Source organism: Anolis sagrei, chromosome 2, assembly GCF_037176765.1.
Source record: "Anolis sagrei isolate rAnoSag1 chromosome 2, rAnoSag1.mat, whole genome shotgun sequence".
Lineage (NCBI taxonomy): Eukaryota > Metazoa > Chordata > Lepidosauria > Squamata > Dactyloidae > Anolis > Anolis sagrei.
Window position 1 is genome coordinate 79028706 of NC_090022.1, and position 24516 is coordinate 79053221.

Sequence of the window (24516 nt, forward strand, 5' to 3'; positions counted from 1 at the left end):
GTGCACCCTCTAGTGTCTATAAAAACAGAACAAAAATGGTTGGGACTCAAATGTTATCTTGCTGTCATCCAAAGATAGGGACAGTAGTCCAGACTGTAAGTCAAGATTGTGGTAATATCTTCATTACCTGATGAAAAGAGCCACCTGTCACATCAGCACTTTTAACCTGTACCCATTACATTTGGCCCGGCCCAGTTTTATTGTGTTTGGTGTATTGTTTTATTGTTCTGTTGTTTTTGACATTGCTTTGTTTTGATTTGCTTCGAGTTGTGTATTTGTTATGCTATGTTTTTGAGGCCTTGGCCTTTGTAAGCCGCATCGAGTCCTTCGGAAGATGCTAGCAGGGTACAAATAAAGTTAATAATAATAATAATAAGAAGAAGAAAAAGCATAAAATGCTATGTGCTGCTTTTCTTGTATTACTTTTCCTCATACTAGACATCTAAGGGCAATGTTATCTGTATATGTTCTAATTCAATACTCAACAGACACTTCCTCCTATTTACTTAAGATAACTTGCCAACTATGTGACTTTATATCTCACTCACTCTTTTTCCATTCATGTTTATCTTTGCCTGATAGAGAAAACTATATTTTTATAATCTTGCACAGAGAACGTTGTGCCTTTTACATTGCCCTAGTAAAGGTATTACCACAATAAGAAAGTTGAAAATATATCCTCTATTTTTGCTGTTTCTCTTTCCCCCATAATGCCTTAGGAAAATGCAGGCTGTGCAACTTTAGTTGTTTTGAAGTTGAGGGAAACACATTTTCCTTGAACTGAAACTATGGAATCTCAAATTGAAAGGTAGTCCTAGTAATAGAAAATTGCCTTATTCAGAAAATTGCCTTATTCAGTCTTGGCAAAGCTTAATGACTCCTATTTGAGACAAACAGCCTGCTTCATCAGATGGACAATGAACTGAAGTCCACAAATATGTCTTTAGAAGTGCCATTAGAATTTTTGTCTTGTAGTATAAAACAGATTAACATAGCTACTGCCATCAATCTCTAAAACTGTTTGCTTCATTCAAATCAGATCAATACAATTCAAGCAAGTATTATCTATTCTAAGTAACAATGGCTTTCCAGGGGTTTTAATGAGGTTTTACATCACTAGCTACCTATAGCAATCCTTCTAACTAAAGTTGCCATGGAACGTATTTGGGACCTTCTGCATGAAAAGCAGATATTTCGCAACCAAGTTATAGTCCCTGTGTCCACATACCAATTTGGGCCTAAATCCAAATGTTAGTTTCCCCTAAGTAGATTTGTTGAACCAGCAACAGAGTGAGAAGACTTGTGCAAATTCCATTGCTTCAGTGGATATGCTTTTCTTGGAATTAGCAAATGGGTTTACTCTTTTTTGTTGCAGAGGTTGTCTATTGCCTGCTTTGTGGAAATAAATAACACATTGCTGGTTCCTTTGGCAACAGGAAGGAGTGTGTAAGCTTTGTAGCCCTGAGAGTAGTTGCCAAATTATGGATACAGAAAGGTACAGATGAGAAATTACTCTGCAAAGTGATGTAATTTCTGCAGTGTCTGTAGAACAGCATGATGAAGCACTTCTTGATAATTCCTTATTCAGCTTCCCAGGGACAGTAAAAAAAATATAAGAACTCAGTTTTACAAAGCCTATATTGCTAAAGATTTGGAGGTGGAACTCACCCAGTTTCATCTTTATCAACCTGGAGAGCAGAAATAAATTAGGGCAACTCAAGGTAAGCCAGACATATGCTCCAGAGAATACAGAGGTTTCAGAATAGCAACAGCTTTTCTCCAGTTCCTCACATTATTTCTCTGTCAACTCCTCTATGTAAGAGCGAAGCAGATAAAATTAGGTATCTAAATTCAGTAAAAGTATCACCAGGAGGGGACCCAACATGCTTTTGAAAGTACAGAATGAGTTTGAGACTAGCAACCTCAACTATGCAGTGAATCTCAGCCCATTTCTAGTCCAATTCAAAAAGCTGATTTTGTGACTTTCATAGCTTGAGGACTAGACTGCTGAAAACACTATCTGCTTCTAGATGCATAAAATTGTCAATGACTGGAGAGAGCAAAGACTTTCCCTATCTCTAATAATATTTCTATGAACCTGGTAGACATCTGTGATCAACTGGGGAGGGCTTTCTCTCAGTCCCATCATCTGCTCAAGCGTGCTTGGTGGGAACACCTTTTCAGTGGCTGCTCCAACTGTGGCACTCCCTCCCAAGGGAGACCAGGATGGCCCCATCAATGCTGGCCTTCCACAAGAAGTCAAGACCTTTCTCTGCCAGCAGGCATTTGTAGGATAAGGGGTACGCTGCTGGAGAAGTTATGAGATTTTGTGTTTTAAAATGCTTTTTAAATTTGTATTTATTATAGTTTAACTGCATTTTAATCTAACACACACAGTAATATTTGCTTATTCTTGTATTCATTTTGTTTTAAATTGATCAAAGTGTGTAGTTGCTAGACACCATGAGTCCCATTGGGGAGAAAGTTGAGATATAAAGTAAATAAAAATAATAAATAATATATCCAAACCTGAGCTCCCCTGGGTTGTTAATAGCCATCAAGTGGACTTCGACTTTAGGCAATCCTATGAATAAGAGACTTCCAAGTCACCCTATAATATACTATCACTAAATAGCCACCTTGGGTCTCCGTTTTGAGGAAAAGATGGAATATAAATGAATTTAATAATAAGCTAAATATTTGTATTTAAAGATTATGAAAGCAGAAATGTTGTGTAATACAATGGCACCTGTTGAAACTTTGCTTCTTGATTTCCTGTGGGCTAAGTTATTTGAAAATTTTCAAAATCACAGAGCCTATTTTTGTATTACATATTTCAGAATCCCACAGGGAGCATGTCCAGTACCCTTGCTGGTGGCAGGATTTTGGGTGATGTAGCCCCCCAAATAACTTCCACAAACTCTGAGTCAAATACACTATAGTGTCAATCCACTAATCTAAAATGCTAGACTGACACTTGAAACTCCAAGGCTCTGTTTAGGTTTCAACAGCAGTAACTGTAATTCAATAGATGTAATTGCCTCAAGACCCTAAGTATGAATCCATGATAGCTACTTTCAAAAACCACTAATCACACAAAAATCACTTGCCCTTTGTAACACATAAAGCAGACCAAGGATCCACTGTTCTCACTACATGACATAGAACTAGTTTTCCAAGGAAGAGTTCAGTGGGAAAAGTGGATGGCAGTAAAATATATGTTTCATTCCCACAGTGAAGTCCTTGGCATCTCAAGGTAGGCTAGAAGATACTTTGACCTGAAGTGTCAGGTGATAACAGCTGATTGGAGAAAATGAATGTACTGGGATAGATGGGTTCAATATGAAGACAAACATATATGCTCACAGATAGCAGAAAACTGCACTCTACTGATCCAATGAGAGAACGCTTTCTGTATGTTTAAGCCCACAGAACTTTTAGTGAAACTTTGGGTCTGTCTCAAGAGCTCCAAAAACTGATTCAACTTCACCTAAAAGGAAATGGAATGTCAAAGAACGGTTTTGCAATCTCTGTTGATAACAATGGAGATCTAATGAAATGTAGATAATAAATGTACTGGGCACCTCCCAATGCATCCAGTGTTTCAGAATAAGCGAGGCAGATGTGTCTATATTGAATCACATATGAAATAAATTACAAAGATACTAATATATTGAGGAAAAGTTTTTGACTGTTGCCAGTGAAGTCAGAACTTGGGAACATGTGTTTAGTTTAACCATATAAAATGTATCACAGCGATTTTGAATTTATTACTCAACAGCATAAATGCCCCCACTTAGTATTGTTTTCCATCAGCTATTCTTGATTAATTTTCTTATTTCGCTACAAAAAAAGGTAGGCATTGTATGCCATGAATCTACTAGGGGCTATAACCCATTTCCATCACTGCACCAGAAAAATCATTTTCAAACATGTGGATAAGGGGCACATTTCTTATTCTTAAAGAGGAATGGCACTCTTAGGACCCTGCAGGAAACACTATTTTGCTCTAAAATAAGACGAATGCCCCATATATCTTGTTTCTGTGTTAAAAGTCAGCCATCAGTGTTTGCAGCTGTGGGATGTAAGAACATATTTTAAGATATCAAGAAGGTATGTGGGAAGAACACATCCCTCGTTCTTAAGTACTTCAATTCCTGGAGGCTTTTGAGTTACTGAGAAGTCCACCGCAATAGCTTTACCCCTGACAGAGAGTGGTAAATCAGTACTACTATTTAAAATCTGTATCGGATGAGACTTAATTCAGGACACTAGCCTGCAGTGAAGCTGGAGAAAAACCATTACTATTATTTAAAATTTGTATCAGACGAGACTTAATTCAGGACACTAGCCTGCAGTGAAGCTGGAGAAAAAGTAGAACACATTTTTTAAGAAAAGGCATTTATTATTATTATTATTATTATCATCATCATCATCATCATTAGTGCACCTGCTATATCTCCATAAGAACAATATATGCTAATCTTAATTTGAAAGAGGAACTCTGCTTTCAAATACATGAGCATTATGAGGTGGGACTGTCGGCAATGCAAGACAGTGTGCACATCACAATTCCACACTGCAGGTTAGAGGAGCACAAGTTAAGTGGTACTTTAGAACAGCAGTGACTGAATACTGTAATTAAGAGAGCTTGTATCATAACAAGATACTATTGCTCATGCTGCAAGGAACTAGCCGCTGGCTCTCGTCAGATTCAATCTTTCCTATGGTTAGAAATATTGTTGTTAAAAAGAAAAGAAATGCTTTTCAACCAAGCGTGGATGTTTTGTTACTTTTTAAAAAATCTTCTTCCTGTCTTCTCATCACAGTTTTATCAAGATTTACACATGAAAGCATCCTTGCCCTCTAGTGGCGCTTTCCATTCTCAAAACTGTCTTGTACAACAGAAACACTTGACAGACTAATACATAATTAGACAGCTTAAACTTCATCCACTTAAATACCGTAACAGGGAAATTGTTTTAAGAACTGAAGATGCCAAAACTTGCTCCACAATAAAACATCTGGGTTTGGGCTAGGGTTTTTTGGTCTGAAACTATATTTTCTCCCCACTTCAAAAACCACATGGTCTTTATAATTTGGGGGAAACTACAGTAGTGGTACAAGTGGCATTGATTTAAATAATAATACCAGAGATAAATGCAACCAGTTTTCCTTTCTGTTATTAGCAGTGACCTTCAGGAGACAGAGACACACACACACACAGAGGCCTAAGGTAAACCAAAAGGAAGAAAGGTATAAGCAGTCATTCTGGTGGTTAAGTCAGTGTCCAGCACTACTTTATTCTATCTTACACAAGAGGAAAGGTCAGAGGGTCTCTATGTTCCATCTGGTTTCAGTGCCACAGATTAAAGCTACTGGCCTTGCTTCTTGGAAAGGTACCTAGAAAAAAAAAAGCAAATATTGAATACTTATAATTAATCAGATATATGCATAACCCATCACTGCCATGTTGTAGGTAGGTAAAGGTAAAGGCTTTTCCCTGGCATGAAGTCCAGTCGTGTCCGACTCTGGGGCGTGATGCTCATCTCCATTTCTAAGCTGAAGTCCCAGCATTGTCCGTAGACACCTTCAAGGTCATGTGGCCAGCATGACTGCATGGAGCGCTGTTACCTTCCCGCCAGAGCGGTACCTATTGATGTACTCACATTTGTATGTTTTTGAACTGCTAGGTTGGCAGAAGCTGGGGCTGTCAGCGGAAGCTCATGCTGCTCCCCGGAATCGAACCTGCGACCTTTCGATCAACAAGCTCAGAAGCTCAGCGCTTTAACCCACTGCGCCACCGAGGGCCATGTTGTACATACTCTTAAATAATTTCATTTATTTCTTACATATTTATATGATTCAAGGTGCCCTATGTCAGTAGATGGCACTTCCCATCAGCCATTATCATTTGCTATACCGATGGATTATAAGTAGAACCATATCTTGCAGGTCTTTCCTTTCATCAGTTCTGTGATGGGTCAATTTCTATAGTACATATTGATATTGAAAATATTAGTGCCACCAATCCCACAAAATATTGCTTTGCAGAACTCGACTGACTCTCAAAACTTTCAACTGATAATTAAATACCACCTTCCTGTCTCTAGCCACTAAAAAAACCTATTACAGGATTATTCCATACAGAATTTTGACTTAGTCCTAGCTTACAGCACTATAGGAGTTGAGTTAGCAAAATGGATAAATCTGGATTGAGCCTGTAGGACGCAAAGGATTCATCTTGCTAGCAACAGAGGTCTCTTTCAAGCTACAGTATGATGCTAGTGGCTCATGTTATCTTATATATTAGGCATATCTGCAATGAAACCAGTATATTTCAATAACAAGAAATCTAACAATGCAGAACAAGTTCACAATACAACCTTTACATGTACAGAAAACTAGAGATATATAGGGACAGTAGCTCAACTCTGAAAAAGAAATGTAATGCTATCTTCCTTCCCCCTAAGCCAAAATGCCCAGTATGCATTTTTGTCAAACTGCAGCGAAGACTGCCAAGTGAAGACTGCTAAGCCACCAATAGTGCCTGTAGTTGGGAGAATTCAGAGTACAGGATTCTCTAGCCTACATCAGCATAAAACATACACCCTGCTCAGGTATTGGGTTTTAGCAAGGTCACTTGCATTACTTGTTTTATATGTACAGAAGCCCTGGCGGCACGCATATAAGGTACTGCAGTTTTATGATGACCCCACTCTGTAATGGGAATGACCCCAAATAAAAATCTCCTCCCACATTTCAAATTTTGTCACAGATGTAACTTAAAGTATCAGCTGACCATTTAGAAATACAGATGAGGCATCCAAACAAAAGGAGTAGGCACAATCACCCAGGGAGTGCAGACACTGCAGATATTTATGATTCTGGGGGAAAAGAAGATTTCACATACTTCTTATTTGGGGAGGCAATGCCCTTGGTTTGCCCCTCTCCCAATAGATACACCACCAAGTTCTGCTTTTTCTCCCAGATTGGGATTCAGCGTGGTACACATAATTAAAACCGCAGCTTATAAAAAAAAACAAAAAAGCTAAAATACAAGTAAATAAGGCATTGCATTAAAACACTATATGCTACTAACATAGAACTGCAACTCATTTTTAAAATCACTTATTTCAGTAAGTCAGTCAGCTGCTAAAAACCTGTCTGAATAACAAATGTCTTTGCTTGCCAGCAGCAAAATATCAGGGAGGGAGGGTGGAAGTCTAGCCTTGCCTGACAGTGGGCTTCACAGCAAGGGAGCTGCCAGGTATGAAGAGAAATCGTATCTGTGTTTGGCTGCAGGCATTTGCAGTCCCCTCCAAGAGCAGGAACACTGTAGCAGAAAGGACTCCACAGTGCCAGGCAAGGTGACAATCCTTCTTCAGACCATCCTATTCCATGGAATAAGATTGGGGTGAGGGGGCAAGGCTAGTTCAAAGGCCTCTGCAATCTCACCACTGACAGGCTCTCTGTGTGTCTGAACAGAGCAAAAGCTCTTTCTGCTTCTCAAAGCAGCAAAATGCCAACTAAACTGAACTGGCACTTTCAAGAACATACTCAAGTGCATTGCTCCCTCAAGGCCAGAGATGCTAATCTTCTAAAAACTTCAACCAGAGAGGCAGATCTCTGACCTCTGCTGAGTTTTGACGATGCCAAGAGGAAGGGCAGCCTGACAGCCCTGTGGTACACTGAGCAGAAACAATACTTAATTTAATTCTTACCTTTCCCAGTGTTTGTGGTTCAAGTCCAAAAAGTCATCTAATTTTGCTATTTCCTTGAGATACTGAGTAAGTTTTAAAAGCTCCTTATCTTTATCTCTGTTTAAATGGGCTTTCATGAAGGGTTTTATCTGTTGAGAAAAGAAGCAGGTGTAAAGGATGTTTTTAAAAGAGTCTACGAAATTTAACATTTTAGCATTCACTGAATAGGTGATACTTTGATTTTTCAATTTAGGACCCGATTTCATTCTACCAGGCCCCTGCTATGTCCAAAGAGGCTTCATCCTTCCCTTCCGAGAGAAATCTGAACTGGCTTCTAATATCAACTAAGAAATCTGTGCAAAAGGATTTTGCTTTCCTACTGAGCATTACCCAGATCTATTTCACAGCTCAAAGGATCAAGCTGCTGGGGCATACACACAGAATGTTTTCACAAATGACCTACTGCTAGAATTGAACCAGCAAAAGCACTGTTTCTTCTGAAATGTTTATCCTTTTCCTCACATGACATGAGTTGCTCAGTAACATGTAACATGCACTGCTGCTTCTTTGCATTAGACAAAAACATTCCCAATTCTGCCTTAGAAATACAAAGATCATTCATACATTGTCACCTTAATGCTATTCTGTCTTGGAAGCAAAACAATTTATTTGGTGGTTTTCTACTCCCGCTTCTCTTTGGAACAGATGCATCAATGTGATCTCAGATTTAAAAGGTTTGAAGATAATTATTTCTTGTTCTATTTATTTTTCACTTCTCCATTTCATCAGAGCCAGCACCTCTTTTCTCATTCTCCAGCATCTCATTTTTCATGTTGTTCTTTCCATCTCTATCCTCCCAGAAAAGAGGACCACACTCACTGTCTCTGAGTTGATTGTGCTGAGAACTGCTGCTTGGGATGCTCACTACAGACCCCAGAATGCATCTCTCTGCTTTAAAGGCTAGGCAAAGAGTACCAGGTATGTTTTTCTCATGCACTTTGACACATAAAGCCTCTTTTCTGGGACTTTTAAGTCACTTCTTTCTATCTATAACTAACCCTGATTTGTGTATTATGACAAAGTTCTGGACACAGGGATCTGTCACAGCCCTGCCACTTGAGACCCTTCTGAACCAAAAGGGGGAATTGGATCTTTTCCATTCAAAGCAAGTGCAGTAACAGTGGCTTAGGCTCCAATTTGCCACCACATATTGTCAATTTCAGCTTTTTCATTGAAGAGAAAATATAAGCATTCTTTGCGCAACTCAATTGCTCAACTACAACACACCAAACCCACTGGGGATGCCGCTGTTATGGTCTTTGTCACAGTGCTTCCCAGTGGTGACTTGTATCCTTCTGAGAGGCCTATAAAACGCATCCTGACAGCTACTTGTCACATTTATCAAAGGATTTCAGACATTAAGCTAATCCTGCATGGAATGGCTGATTAAATTTTGTTGCCTCTGGTAGAACATCTGATCTCAATTCCTTCTACAGCAACATTTCTCATGAATGGTCACCTCCAATTTGTCTCGCTGTCAATAAAGCCTGAGATTTAGCAGCACACCAGCTCTCTTTTCCCAAAAGGCGGCAAACAAATCAGTCTGCCAGCACTGTGCTACATCAAGTCGCCATCCAGATGAGCAGCACTTTTGAAGCAACTTGAACTTGTCTGTCAACCATTTCTCAAAATGAAAGAGCTTTATAGAGGGCAACACTGGTATCAAGAGAGCCTGCAATCTTGCCCTGGACCAGCACTTCCCACAAACACCAACATGTTTGGGCAGTAAGGAAGGATGAACAAGCTATTAACATGTAACTATGTTAACAACCATTTCAGATTTGGTACATGCTGGATCCTATGTTCATTTTGGTCTAATTGAACCCTGGCTATTGATACATCTGACAGATATTTCCTTTGGGGTTCCTTCAGAAGCTTCTGATGTTGACCCCTGTCAACAAAAGCATGGAAAAGCACTGCCACTTTTTAATTGTTCAAATGTCCCAAATAGTAAAACCACCATTAGAAACACAGTGGCCTAAAATCCACTTACAGGACAGTGGCTAAGGGAATAATCACTCAAGAGGAATCACTTTTATTTAGGCATGTATAAGACTGTGCTATAAAAGACAGCTCTATGAACAGAGTTCTCTGTTCAATGCCTACATCAGCCATCAATTCACTGAATGGCTTTAGTCAAAAGTTGACGTAACCCCAAAACCCTACATGCAATACAGCACTCCTACTATAGAAGGCTGATTGGTTTGGTAATGTAAATTACATGGAGTCCTTCAACCACTGACAACAGCACTTTCAAAAAGTCAACCTACTTCAACTTCTCATCTCTCCAAAAAATTACCTTTAGTCCATTTTGTGGGTTCATCAGAAAATTTCGTCCAATGTCATCAAACATAATAGTATTTTTCTTGCTATAAAACTCTGAAAATTTACCCCATATGACTCCTAAAGGTTTCACCTGCAAAACCAAAGCAGAGAAAAAAAAATCCCATGTATTACAACAGCAGAGTCAATCATTCAAATGACTGATTATCAGTGATTTGGGAGTCATCTCCACATCTCACTGACCTCAAGAGTTCTGATACTCATTTCCCTTTTTTTCTTAACTAAAAGGGCCCTTTGCACCCTCTACATGACATAAGAGCACAAAGTGCCTTTTTCACTTTGTTCCTTCCCTGAGCTGCCAGGCAAGAAATGATCTGAATGGATATGTGAAAGAATTGGCTTCCAATGGAAACAGGCTTCCTGTTTCCATTGGGAGAGGTGTGATTAAGGTGGCTTAGTTTATTTTCATAACTAACTTACATAATTAAATTATATCATCATTAACTTCATTTACTATAGAAAAGTTCAAAAGCATTATAACCGTAAGTATTTAATATTTTTCAAGAAAAATATTTAAATTAAACGAATGCTATTGTATCACACCCTTTCATAACAAGAAAAAATGCTGTTACCTACATAGGAAGGACTATCTCTAATATTTTGTTGAGTTAATACTTCCCCCAAATGTAATTTACTAGCCATTCCATGATCAAACCTATGCCATTAACTCAATGCTCTACAAGCCATCAATCAGTCCATTACAATGAGGTAATTGTAGAGTTCTTAAAGCCCCTTGAGAACATACAGATAACTTCAATGATTCAACTGGTATGAGTATTTCCACAAGTGTCAAGCCAACTATTTTTCTCTTATGGTACATAGCCTGGCATACCTATTGTCTAATTTGGAACTGCTGCCTCAAAGATATCCTTCTGCATTAACTCTATTACCTTCTTGTAGCATATTATTGTCTGAGATACATTGATCTTTTGCAGAGCATAAAAGATAGGTGGTTTCTGCTTCAAAGGGAGCCCACCCAGGTAAATGGTCATCCTGTCACTAATTCTACATGATTTAATTAATGTTATTACTTGTAAAAATAAAAATGCAATCATTTCTAGGGGAAAAAAAGTTCATACATCAATTAATCCTCGTCTTGGAGTGTGCACAGTTATCATGGCAGCACTATCCAGCATGAAGGTGATCTTGTAGTTTGCGTTAGTGCTCACTCCCAGCTCCTGCGTTGGAAAAACCCAATAATTAATAACATTTTAAACTTCAGCTATTTGACTGCTACATTTTTCAAACCTTGTACACTTCACTTCACAAGTGAGAGCAGTAAAGGATAAAACCAAGGCATGCTAAAGATACACGTCTGTGCCATTCTCCAAGAAAAATTATTATGATGAAATGGAAGCTACATTGAAAACTGCTATAAGCCAAAACTATCTACAAGTACCCAAACAATTTTTATGGAGAATATGTGTCTGAATCTGATTCACTATTGTGAGGTCATGTTGTTCTTCTATTAAGAAAAACAAGAAGGAAAATGATGGGATTGTTGAGCTCAAGACCCTTGCTAACCATTTTTATTTACAAGTTCACTATATTACAATCACATTGAGAAACAACCTACAAACTAACCCTAAAAAGGTCATTCCAAATTTTAGAGGGATTAGTGTTACATGGCTGTTTCTCTAAGGTAAATACAGTGACACCTTGACTTAAGAGCTTAATTCATTCCATGACATCTTAACTCAAAATATTCTTATCTTAAAGTGAAATTTCCCACTAAAATGTGTTGAAATACTAATAATCTGTTCAAGCCCTCTGAACGCCCCCCCCCCCCCCATTTTTGTTCCGTGTTTTTAAATAAAAGAATGTACTTTATAAATAACAAATAATGTATAAATGCACATTTACATGGAGAAAGATCAACTTTTAAAAGGTAGCAGCACAAAGATGTGGCAAGGAAGCACAAAGTGAAGAGGCAGAAGCATCACTGTCTTCATACTGTACTAATTCCAGCATCCCTCCCTCTCTTGCTCTCTCAAAGCAGGGTCCAGGTCAATTCATTGTCGCCAGTTGCTTAAATCTTCTTCTCGCTTGCTGCTATTCAATAGTTGAAGGCTTGGTCCCATAGCCAAGTCTTGACTTTCCTTCTGAAAGACAGAAGGGAGGTGGCCAATCTGATATCCCTGGGGAGAGAATTCCACAAACGGGGGGCCACTGCTGAGAAAGCCCTGTTCCTCGTCCTCACCAATCGCGTTTGCGATGGTGGTGGGAGCAGGAACAGGGCCTCTCCAGATGATTGTTAGTAACAAGGGATACGTTCGTACAGGTAAACTGGGCCAGAACTGTTTAGGGCTTTAAAGGTTAAAACCAGCACTTTGAATTGTGCTCGGAAGTAGACCAGCAGCCAGTGGAGCTGGCGTAACTGAGGGGTTGTGTGCTCCCTGTATGCCGCTCCAGTGAGCAACCTGGCTGCCAACGGTTGGACTAGTGGAAGCTTTCGGGCGGTCTTCAAAAGCAGCCCCATATGGAGTGCATTGCAGTAGTCTGTTTGGGATGTAACAAGAGCGTGGACCACCATGGCCAAGTCAGACTTTCCAAGGTATGGGTGCAGCTGGCACACAAGATTACTGCAATATGTTCTATATGGGGTTGACTTTGAAGACTGTTCAGAAGTTTCAAGTGGTCCAACGAGAGGCAGTCAGATTCCTCACTTGTGCAATGTCCAGGGAGCATACAACCACCCTGTTACATCAGCTCCGCTAGCTGCCAGTCTGCTACCGAGCACAATTGAAAGTGCTGGCTTTAGCCTATAAAGCCCTAAACGGTTCCAGCCCAGCTTACCGGTCTGAACGTATTTCCCTCTATGATCCACCTCGGAGATTAAGATCTTCTAAGGAGGCCCTGGTCTCAGTCCCACCTCTTTCGCAGGGACGGATGGTGGGAACGAGAGACAGGGACTTCTCAGTGGTGGCCCCTTGGCTATGGTACTCCTCCCTTGTGTAATTAGAGCAGCCCCCTCCTTCCTAACCTTCAGGAAGAAAGTAAAAAATGTGGTTATGGGACCAAGGTTTTGGATAGCAAGTTTTTAGAGAATAAGGAATAGTGAACTGACAAATGGAATGGCTTCGGATTATGATTTTGGATGATGTGATTTTAATAATTGGTTTTAAATTGTGATGTTTTAATATTTTGGTTTTAAAGTAAATGTTATTTTATTGTATGTTTATTTTTGGCATTGAATTGCTGCCTAATTTGTAAGGCATCTCTGAGTCCCCTTTGAGGTTGAGAAGGGAGGATATAAATGAAGTAGCTAAGTAATAAATAAAGTTGGGAATGCTGTTAAGTAGAGGTTCCACTGACCTGAATTCCTATATTATATTACACTCTCTCTCTCTCTCTCTCTCTCTATATATATATATATATATATATATATATATATATATATTCAAGTTAAGTTGAATAGATCCTGTTAAACTGCTGTTTCCATGCTATTTCCTATGCTATTATATGTTTCTATCCACCTTTGAACCACCTTATCCTTTAACCAATTCGAACAGTTCCCTTTTCCCCCTCCTCCAAAAAATAATCTGCTGTTGTTTTGATGTTTGTTTATTATTGTTTATGCTGTTTTATGCTATTTTAACTGGTTATTGTTCTGTTTTTATTTGTATTTTGCCCTGGGCTTGGCCCCATGTAAGCCGCCCCGAGTCCCTTTGAGGAGATGGAGACGGGGTAGAAAAATATAGTTCTTCTTCTTCTACTACTACTGAAACATATTTGGGACATTGAGGGAGGGACAAGTCCATTGTTCAACTTAAGCATGGCTTTGGTTCTTTACAAATGCTTGTAAAAATGAAAAGCAACTCTACAGTTTCCACAGCTACTGCAGTGCAGCTTTTTAAATTGGTGAAGGCTCAGTATTAAGACCGAGAACTAACAGCTGGCCATCAAAGCTACATCAAAGCAGTATGTAGAGTCACCTCTATTTCTTCAATTATGCCTGTTTAATATTTGCAAAGTGTGGCTCATGAGCCATATATAGCCCAATAGGACCATTACTGTGGTTTAAAAAAATTATCTCTATGGGGCGGGGAGGGTAGTTTTACCATGTCTGCAATGCTCCTAGAACACACAGAAGTTGAAATAAAATTATGCATTTTCTTTTTCAAAAACATCTCTTTTAGAGGGCATTTTGTGAAAAGGCTTACAAGAGTAGGAGTAGTGGGTATGTGGCACTCCAGAGTCTCCTTGAGTGCTAATGCAGCCCCACACACAAACACACCGAGACACATGACTTACTTTCATTTTAGCTTCAATCCATTTCATGTTAGTAGCAGCTGAAAGAAAAAAGAAGGGATCCACGGGTTAATGCCTCAGCTATTATTAAAATCTGTCTTCTTACAAAATAATTACAACCTGGATATAACCTAATTACTATTTATGAATCACAGATGCCAAAAAGAATGCAAAGTCTGTATCATCAAGGCACACAGGTCAGACAAGCATTTTAGAACAGTTGTGTGAACTGGCTAATGAGATATCCTAAATTCCAGTAGTACTCTAGTCCCTGTAGCTCTCTGAATTCAAATTTCTCTGAACTTCTGAGCTATTTTTAAATGTGTAAATATTATGGGTGAAACTGGAAGCACATACTGCCCGATTTATTAACAGGAAAAGTAAAATATGACACATATGTGTTAAAATACTATTCTGTTTAACAACTGGATGTGACACAAGAAGGAGAAAGGGGATTCACACTTTTTCAATACTCCAGAAATGCATATTTGATAGTGAAAAAGTGGAACTGTGATAAGCATCTTACAATGAGGCACAAAGATCTACTGTTAGGGGGGAAATGAGTCTAGGCATTAGTAAGCAACAACATGGGGGTAGGGGGGATGGTCAAAAGACCATCTTGCATCCCCAAATGTAATCTGAAGTAGTTCTTTGAATTCACTTTTATGTTTACTTCCAACAGAGATCCAGTTCCTACTCCTTGATTTATCATAGCCACCATAGAGGATGCTTTCAATTGTTTTTCTTTTCTTTTTTTACATTTGCCACCCCATCAAACCTAAAGGTTTCACAGAATCAAAAAATATGCAAATCTAGCCATTGACATCTATAATGGATATTTTCATCTTCTAAATGATAAAACTAATGCAACAAAGGCACTTGCACTTAGGAAAGAATGTAACTTACACCAAATCACAATATCATAGTCTTCGTATGCTGATGTTAGGAACTCGTGAAGGTATGGTCTCATCAATTCAATCCCAGTTTCTGCACATGACCTATGGTCTGAAAAGAAAACCAGCTAGTTCAGTTAAATAACACAGAACTTTCCTGCAAAGGGATTTTGTAGTACCTTTGATAATGAAAAAAGTTTTCATATACTGTAGGTTTTGCAGACTGAAGGTACATCTAAGCCAGTGGTTCCCAACCTGTGGTCCGTGGACCATCAGTGGTCCGGAAGAACTAAAATATGGTCCACGGCCTCACCATTACTACACCATTGCAACAAGAGCAACTGGTCTCATGAAACCCTCTTAATAGTGCCGATGGTCATTGAATGTGGTTTTCTGTGGGCAAGCAGATGGCGACTACTGGATGGCATATGTTCTGTATCAGAAATTAGAGCGGATGTGGTCTATCCAATGCAATTTTCTGAATCAGCACCCCAAATAACCAAACTGAATCTAAATTTGGCCAAAAACTTATTTGTAAGCCTTTTGGTACTAATGTTGGAGAGTGATCCCTGATCAAGTCGTCACTGGTTAAAAAAAAAGGTTAGGAACCACTGATCTAAGTTGTAGAATTAATACAGTTTGACACCACTTTTAACTGCCATGGCTCAGTGCTATAGAATCCTGGGTATTACAAGGTATTTAGCCTTCTCTATCAAACAGTGTTAGTGTTCACCAAACTACAACCATGATTCCACAGCTTTGAGCCATAGCTGTTACAGTGGTGTCAATCTGCATAGTACAGTATAGGTGTCGTCTACACCATCAAGGGCATGGACCCCATGCATCTGATTAAGTAGACTAAAACTATGGAAGCTTATGCTACAAACTTCTTTCTTAGTTAGGCTGAAATGTGCTACAATATTCCTTTGTGTATTGATCCAGATTAAAACAGCTGTCTCTGAATTTAACACTTTCTTGTAACACAGACACCAACTTTTCTTACCTACATTCTGACAAAGACCTGAATTATCAAGCCAAATGAGGAGCACTTCCACACTGTGTACCTACAACCTTCAGAAAGATTAAAATCCCACCAATCAACTGCTGGGCAAGAAATGAAAAGCAGGAAACTCCACCTCTGCCTCCCTCAATGGCTAGTAGACACGCATTTGACAAGGTTCTCCGTCCAATCCCGTTTATTGGATTTGAAAGGAGAACCATATGCACAGCAGCAATTTAATGAAAGCAATTTAACACTTCATCAGAACAGTTATTCTGAAAACCTGATTAATCTTAAATTATTCCATTGTGTGATCCAAGGTTATGAGTCTATCCTCCTCTGGCCCCATTCCCAGCTTCCTAAATTTGGACCCTCATAAACCATCTTCAGCATATATATCAGCTTCAGCACACAGAACTTGATTGTTTTTAAATCAGTTTTCCATCCATATGAAAATGGGAGTTGTAATTTGGTCCAGATTATTAATCAGAATCTTAACACATGGCTTGATCAAAAACGTTACATTTGAAGCAAGCCATGAATTCCCCTTTGTGTTATTAAACTCTTGAACCATAATTTCCTTATATAGTTTGTCTAGGGACTTGGGATAGCTATGGGTTTTTAGACAGTAGTCCTGAGGACAGGGAATTGTCAAATTGGCTATCCGTAAACTGCTCTGGGAGCCTTTTAGACCAAAGGGCAGGATATGAATGCGGATACTCTAAATAAAATCAAATGGTATGTTTACTGAGAAATCATATTTGTTTTATGTATGTCACTCTCAAAAACTCATAAAATATAAAAACACACACATTGCCTTTAAAAGTATTTACGCATTCTACCAGAAGAAAGCAAATAAAAATAGATGAAAGATTTTCATCCATAAAAAAGAAGTATCTAGTGGCACTTCAACAACTAAGATTTAGTGTGGACTTGTATTCATTTCAAGATATGAATCCACAGATGTTATTGTTATGATGCTATAAGATGCTGACACAGGAACAAGGCCTTTTAGACAATATTTCTGGAATTATTTTCTCCTGAAGACTTATGTGGCTCCTCACTGGTGACATAGGATGCCAACTTTTTTCCTTTGGTTATTTCAAATTCAACTTTGTTTTAATGATTTTATTGTTTAATATATTGTATCATTACCAGTAAGCAGCCTTAGGTGACTTAGGAAGTAAAGGACCAGAGATAAATATATTTAACAAATGAGCAACCTGAGTATAAATGAAACTGAATAATATTTCCAAGACACATCACTCACCAAACAACGTGTAATCAACATCTAGGACCAATAATTTCTTCCCTTCCCGCGGAGGATTCAATATTTCTACTTTGTACTCCTTAACTCTGCGTGAGATTTTTAGCAGATTCTCTTCCCTGCACATAAACAGCACAAATTACATGTGACTGTTGCACCTTTATTAACCATCCAGTTGTTTCCTCATGCTGCAACAACTCACCTGTTTTCTACTTCAACAACTTCCTCTTCAATATCAAAATCATTAACTACATCTTCATTATCAGGCGGTGGCCCAAGGACATCTTCCTGTAACAAAAAAAACCTTAGGAATTGATTGTACGGGTTTACATTTACCCAGAATCTTCACCTATTGAACAAACTGAGTGCTAGTGCACACATCCAGTGTATTCTTGATCCTACTAGCTCTGGTTAGTATTTGTTTAGTATTGTTATCAAAGACAGGAACTAGGCTTTCAAGCAAGGCAGGATTTGTAGTTAGCACTAAACATTGGTTTACTAACCCGGCAGGATTCTGCTTTCAGACTGATTAGTTATTAATTATAGTGGGGAAAGCATCAGCACAGTCTGCCAATAAGGCCAGGGTGTGTCAGAATTCTGGCTTATCCTTCTACATGAATGCTGCCAGTAGTAACATTACTGACTTTCTAACCCTCTCACTCCAAATGGCACATCTTGGTACCATGAGGACTAGATTGATAAGTCAATAGCCAATATAAACTTGGTAGAGATGTGTAAAATCATTTAAGCAAAGGAACCAGGAAGACAAGGTGACAAAAAGGGGAAAAAATGAGAAGTTTGGAATTTCAACGTGTTATAGATCTTTTGATTAAAATTCATTACCTTTAGAGTTATCCAGATAATAGAATGGAAGAACTGGCATGGAGAACTTTAAATAAATTTCTTAGTTTAAAGAGAAGGGGATCGCAAGAAAAGAAACTTCATTGTAATTCTGACCACCTACAGTGTTTTAACCCGGGTTTTTACTATGAAGAAATTTCTTAATTTTAAGAAGAAAAAAAGATGAACCGGGAAACAGTCTTATTGTGTTTAAAGGGTCCCCTTCTACTAAAATGTTTACATGCTACTTCCCAAAGCAATTTATACACTACAATGTAAGAAATTGCGATTATGTGCTTTGAACTGGATTTTTGATTTTACACTGCCATATAATCTAATTCAAAGCAGATAATCTGGATTTTATATGGCAGTGCAGAAGGGACCTAAGACTGTGCACCAATAGGACCAATACTTGTGATTTCACCTACTAGTGCCTGAGAAAGTATGTCCTGTCTAGGAATATTTTAGGTCCTCTAGGCCATTCTATAAGATGGCCAGAAGCTTCCAGAATCACCCTGGAAGACCTAGCATATCCCTAAAGAGAACACCGGTCAGTCCTATGTTCTATGTTCACTTCTGGCAGAAGTCATTTATTTCAATAGGATTCACTATGGTTTTCTGTTTCCATGGTAATTTCAGGAACCATTAAGTGCATGTGTGCATTTAGTATTAAACATATTTTACCAAGCTTTCCTCACGAGTCCCCATCATCATGATTTTTGTATTAGGTTTCAGTTTTAGTGTTCCAAGCTTGACATCATTCTCTGCTGGTTTGCCTAAAATACAAGCACATCACAGCATTCTCAGTGAAAATATGCAGTTTCTTACACACGTTTTCTCTTTTTCTAATGTATCTAGTAAAGAAATATTTTAAAATACTGCAATATTAAAACTTATAAAGATACAGTAACACATATTTCCTCTCCTCTTTCCAGATACAGCTTGGTATAAAGGGTTTTTTTTCCTCAGCGGGACTATCTGATAGCCAGGAAAATGATTTTCTCACCTCCAAATTAGATTGGCTCGGAACATGATTTTTAAGATACTAAAGTTTAATAGTACACACATTAGTACAGTACAGCTTCTTTCTTCTTCCTTGTTTCTTTTCATAAGCAAGTGAATCTCAAGCCATTTTATATTCTGGCCACATGTAAAAGAGTAAGTTGGGATTCTGGAGAATCCTGGTTTACCATGAACAAACTGACTGCATCACTATCAAATTGAAGAGTATCATTCTCCATGAGAGTTGTATGGGTCCTACATTTAATCTATCTCCACTGGACTGCCTTGCCATAGAGATAAAAGGTTTTTGATTTGTTTGTTTTTTAAACGTGTTCAACATGTCCCAGCTATATTTTCTTGTCACAAATATTGTATGCAAATATTACAATGTCTATGTAATTTATTTAAAACTTTTATATCCCAATCTTCTCTACCTCCGTAGAGGGACTCTATGTGATTCACTAGAAAAGATAATGCTTCTTAAAACAAAAGGCAGCAGGAAAAGGGCTGCATTACAGGTGGACAGACTCAATCAAGGATGCAGTGGCCCAAATCTTCAGCAGGGCTACTGATGAAAGGAGCTATCATTCATAGTCATCATAAGCTAGTCAGTTTGAAAGTAGTTAATAATATCATCAATCCTGAGATAGTAATACTAACATATTTCTAATGAACTTCCTGGTTCCTGTAGGTATCTTGCATTCTTACAATAGAGACAACACTAGAGGAGATATTAATTTATTTATTTACTTACTTACTTACTGCATTTATATCCCGCCCTTCTCAGCCCAAAGGGGACTCAGGTCGGCTCACAAAACAGGTGCAATGCAATGCCATATATACATACACAAGATAACCCACACTATACATTAAAACAATAATTAAAGCATATCAATCTTAAAGCAGTTAATTAAAATCGAGAGCAGGACCTCCCTGGATGGTCTTGACCTCTGAGATGAAGCAAGGCAGTTATATAATTGAATAGTCAAAGTATACGATTACAGTAAGTTAAATGCATCAGTAGGCTAAAGATATATGAAAATTTTGTATGATGCATTTCATTTTCCCAGTAAGAATAATTACACAAAATTATTCTTACCAGGAAAATGAAATACATCATACAAAATTTGCATATATCTGTAGCCTATTTAACAACCAGCTCCAGCTACGCAATCTCACCTCTCAATGAAAGTTACATGAAAAACATAGCTTACCTTTCACTTTAAGTCCAAGAAGCTTTTGGCGCTCAGGTAACACCCCAGTAAGTCCTTTGAGAGACTGCTTGAGATCCAATACTGTGTCTTCTTCTGACAAGGTGGTTATCGAAAATTCCTGTCCACCCCATTTTATAATAAGAGACACAGCCATGTTTGTAACATATGTTCAAAATAAACCTATGGGGAAGTAAGAAACAGTTATCAGATCATTCCAAATGCCCTACATTCTTCTTCTTCTTCCTTTTTTTTTTTTTTTTTTTTGGCAGTACATGTATGGCCTCACAGGACCTTGTGTGGACACATGAAATCAGATAATAGCAAACCCATGCTGATATGGCCCCAAATGTACCATTGTGTTCCACTGGAGAACATAGAAAATGCTTGAGAGGACAAAATTTGTTGTAACTGGAAAAATGAAACTGTGAATACCATTGCCATAGATAATGGGATCACACTGAACTAGCAGTCTAAATGTATATTTTGACTGCATGCTTATATCGCTCGCCAACCAAGAAATTATTAAAAACATAAACATTCACCAAGAACTGGAAAAAGAAGGAAATATCCACCTTAGAGAACTGGCTACTCAAAGTATACGATATTATGATTATGGATAACCTGCCTCAACACCTTAGAACCCGCCAATAGGGAGACAAAGAGAAAGCAAACTGGACTGAAGTTTTAAAAAATTCAAAGAAAAAAATGGGTGCTAAGTAGAAGAATTAGAGAGAAGGCTGGAACCCAAGGAGGACTACAAGACTAATAGATTCACATTAGTTAGGAGGAAGGAGATGGGAGGTCAAAATAAATTATGTGTTTGCACTATCTCCAATTGTTGTTGTGGGGGTTTTTCCTTTCTTTTTCATTATTATTTATTTATTCCATTTTTACACACACACATCTTTCACCCCCGCCCCATCCCCTTTATCCCACTCGCTCATATGTTGATGTAATTTTGTTTTTTTTTTTAGTTTTGTAAATGTTAATAATAATAATAAACATAATGGGTTCACTTCCCAACAAAAATGTGCACAACTGCTATTAAGATCAAGTAGAACATAGCTTTAACGGTCTACATAGATTTGGAAGATGTTTCAGATTGCAACATGTCTCCTAAGAAATATTCTTCACAACATGTAAAGGGGACTTACTCCTGGTAAAGGCTTTTACCAAAGAAATGTAAAAGAAGTATGACTGAGAAAAGCATTCTACATTTAGTAAAATTATGGTTTCCATAATCCATCTGCTCATGAGGAAATCTGTGGTCACCACAAAGCTCTTAAGCAAGAATCCAGAGAAAGATGTCTGCATTTGGTGTCCTGCAGTTGTAATATATTAAGTGGTTTGCTGTTAAAGGATAGTGTTCATATATTACCTTCGAGCTGACATGAAAATCCTTCTGTAGTTTGAGCATGATTTTATGTGTAAAATCATGATCAAACTACAGAAGGATTTTCATGTCAGCTCGAAGGTAATATATGTACACTATCCTTTAACAGCAAACCACTTAATATATTACAACTGCAGGACACCAAATGCAGACAACTACTTAAAACTTTATTTGAGAGCTTTAATTAAATCTTCTGACAATATGACTCCAGATGGGAAGCTCAAGACATCACATAATAAGATGCAAAATAGAGGCATGGCTGAAACTGTTTGCATTTCCAAGCCACCAGGTAAAGTTATTCCATCAATAACAGTATTTGGATTGCCTGAACAACTAATAAAGTTTTCTTCAGGCTAATGTAAATTGGATGAAGGTCTCATTACAGAAGAAATAGTGTCTTCATTCATCTGAGCTCACGCTTCCACAATGCAGAGTTCTCAATTCCTCATACAGCCACAACAGGATTAAGCTATAAGGAATACAGTACCTTTAATTTTGAGGTGGATGAAGTAAATATTTAGCCTAGTAGCCTTTAGTCCTGCATAAGGAGAAATGTGGGATATAAATAAAATAAAACAAGGTGTGTTGACATATGCAAAAACTAAACATTCAAAAACAAAAGTGCTGCTTACTTTAGGAAAATTTTGACAACATACTGATTAGAGCCCCAGTATATTTTAGTTATTTAGAGAGAAAAATTTGAAGTTTGGATTGTTGTTGGTTTTTTCGGGCTCTATGGCCATGTTCTAGAGGCATTCTCTCCTGACATTTCGCCTGCATCTATGGAAAGCATCCTTTGAGGTAGGATGCTTGCCATTGATGCAGGCGAAATGTCAGGAGAGAATGCCTCTAGAACATGGCCATAGAGCCCGAAAAAACCTACAACAACCCAGTGATTCTGGCCATGAAAGCCTTCGACAATAATTTGAAGTTTGTTTTTTTCTTTCCAGGATGACCCATAGTTCAATATCAAAGAACAAGCTTTGCACACTAAAGATCCCATGTTCAGGTAGAACTAAGAAGATCTTTCAGACTCTCAAATCATTTTACATAGTAACTCTCAGAGTTTAAGGCAGCTCTGTGTGTTCACTTGCTTATAAGCAGGACAGGGAAAAAGACACACAATCTAAACACCTACAGAAAAGGAAAAAAACGGGGAAGAGGGAGGGGGATCCAACTTATACAAATACCTCCCATTCTAACAGATGATGATTTATATCCTACTTTATGTATTAGCATGAAACCAAATTAGTTCTGCTGTATGGATATACTTTCATTTTTTAAATAATTTTCCCACATGTAATGAGACACGCCTATGTTTTAAAAAGATCTACCCCTCCTTTTTGCTGACTGTTTTAACTCTGAGGGTAGAGAATCCATTATTTCTATACTAAAAATACTTAATTTCAGTATTCTTATGGGCAATGGTTAATTCCTCCTCAAGGTAAGCAGTCAGAAAAGGATTATATCAGGCCTGAGCCAACTTGGGCCCTCCAGGGGTTTTGGACTTCAATTCCCACCATTCCTAACCGCCTCAGGCCCTTTCCTTTCGCTTAAGCGGCTGAGGGGGAAAAGGAAAGGGCCTGAGGCGGTTAGGAATGGTGGGAGTTGAAGTCCAAAACCCCTGGAGGGCCCAAGTTGGCCCAAGCCTGGGTCACATGAACGCAATGTATATATTTACAAGTGTCTGGGCCACATATTCTCTCAGAAAGAAGTCCAAACTCGGGGTGAATTGGCTTTAACGTGCTGCAGGCCGCCTTGAGTCCTGCCCTGGGAGAAAGGAAGGAAGGAAGGAAGGCGGGCACAAGTGAAGGCAAATACCCGGGTCCAGGCGCCCTTTCTTCGCCCTGGGCCTTCCTAGAGAGACCGAGGCGGAAAGGGGAGGGAGGGAGGGAGCCTCTCCTTCGGAAGAAGAAGCAGCAGCAGCGAAGCCGGCCAAAGCCGGGAAAGAGGAGGACTCCGTCTCACCCCGAAAACGACCGTCCCGGGAAGCAGAAGGCGCAAACGGGAGGGGGGAGCGGACCGGAAGAACTTGTTGAAGCGCCCGGAAGTGGAGACCCGGCCGGCAGGCGGAAACATAGATATAAGTAACTTGTAGAGGGAAACTCAGCTCTGTTGCTTCCGAATACCGCGGCAGTCATTTTGGTTTGTTTGAAAGAACGCGACAGGTGCCTCATGTGTCTCTTCTGGCGTTTGAAACGTGTGCTGCTATCTTGGGGGTGTGTTGTGTGCCTTCACGTCGCCTGCTGGGTTGTACCTTTGCGCTTGAGGATCCTGTCCACCTCCTCCTTCTGCCCCTTCCACTGAGCTGTATGACATCCACATTGGACTGGATTATCTGGCAGTGTGGACTCAAATAACCCAGTTCAAAGCAGATCTTGTGGGCCATCTGCCCTGATATTCTGGCTGTGTGGAAGGGACCGTCATAGCTATCCTAATCCTGGCACATTTTTGATTGCAAATCAAATAATGCTTGCGCGCAGAAAGTCTTTCAAACTGCGTTATATGGCAGTGTGGATGGGGCCTTTGACCACCTCAAAGCCTTCATTG

At 38.8% G+C, this 24516-nt stretch overlaps 1 protein-coding gene across 2 annotated transcripts; it reads right to left on the bottom strand.

The window, feature by feature from the left end:
- Positions 1–5269: 5269 nt before the first annotated feature.
- Positions 5270–24036, bottom strand: UBLCP1 (ubiquitin like domain containing CTD phosphatase 1). Of its 2 annotated transcripts, none has more exons than XM_060765567.2 (12): positions 23935–24036; positions 22454–22504; positions 20574–20753; positions 19042–19133; positions 17720–17805; positions 17521–17636; positions 15264–15362; positions 14361–14398; positions 11186–11284; positions 10063–10179; positions 7725–7852; positions 5270–5403 (listed from the first exon to the last, which is right to left on the bottom strand). In XM_060765567.2, the coding sequence occupies exons 3-12, from the start codon at positions 20725–20727 to the stop codon at positions 5376–5378; spliced, it is 957 nt and encodes a 318-aa protein (XP_060621550.1). In that variant the 5' UTR covers positions 20728–20753; positions 22454–22504; positions 23935–24036; the 3' UTR covers positions 5270–5375. The 2 variants fall into 2 exon arrangements, with proteins under 2 accessions (XP_060621550.1, XP_060621551.1); XM_060765568.2 differs by lacking the exon at positions 23935–24036 and adding an exon at positions 23788–23917.
- Between the last annotated feature and the right edge of the window lie 480 nt (positions 24037–24516).

Bases quoted from the DNA above. Each gene is read 5' to 3' on its own strand.
- UBLCP1 (XM_060765567.2), bottom strand. From the start codon at position 20,727: ATGGCTGTGTCTCTTATTATAAAATGGGGTGGACAGGAATTTTCGATA. The intron at 17,806-19,041 runs GTAAAATATGTT...TTTTTGTTACAG, and splicing joins GGACTCGTGAGGAAAGCTTG to GAAGATGTCCTTGGGCCACC. The intron at 17,637-17,719 runs GTGAGTTGTTGC...GTTTATGTGCAG, and splicing joins GTTGTTGAAGTAGAAAACAG to GGAAGAGAATCTGCTAAAAA.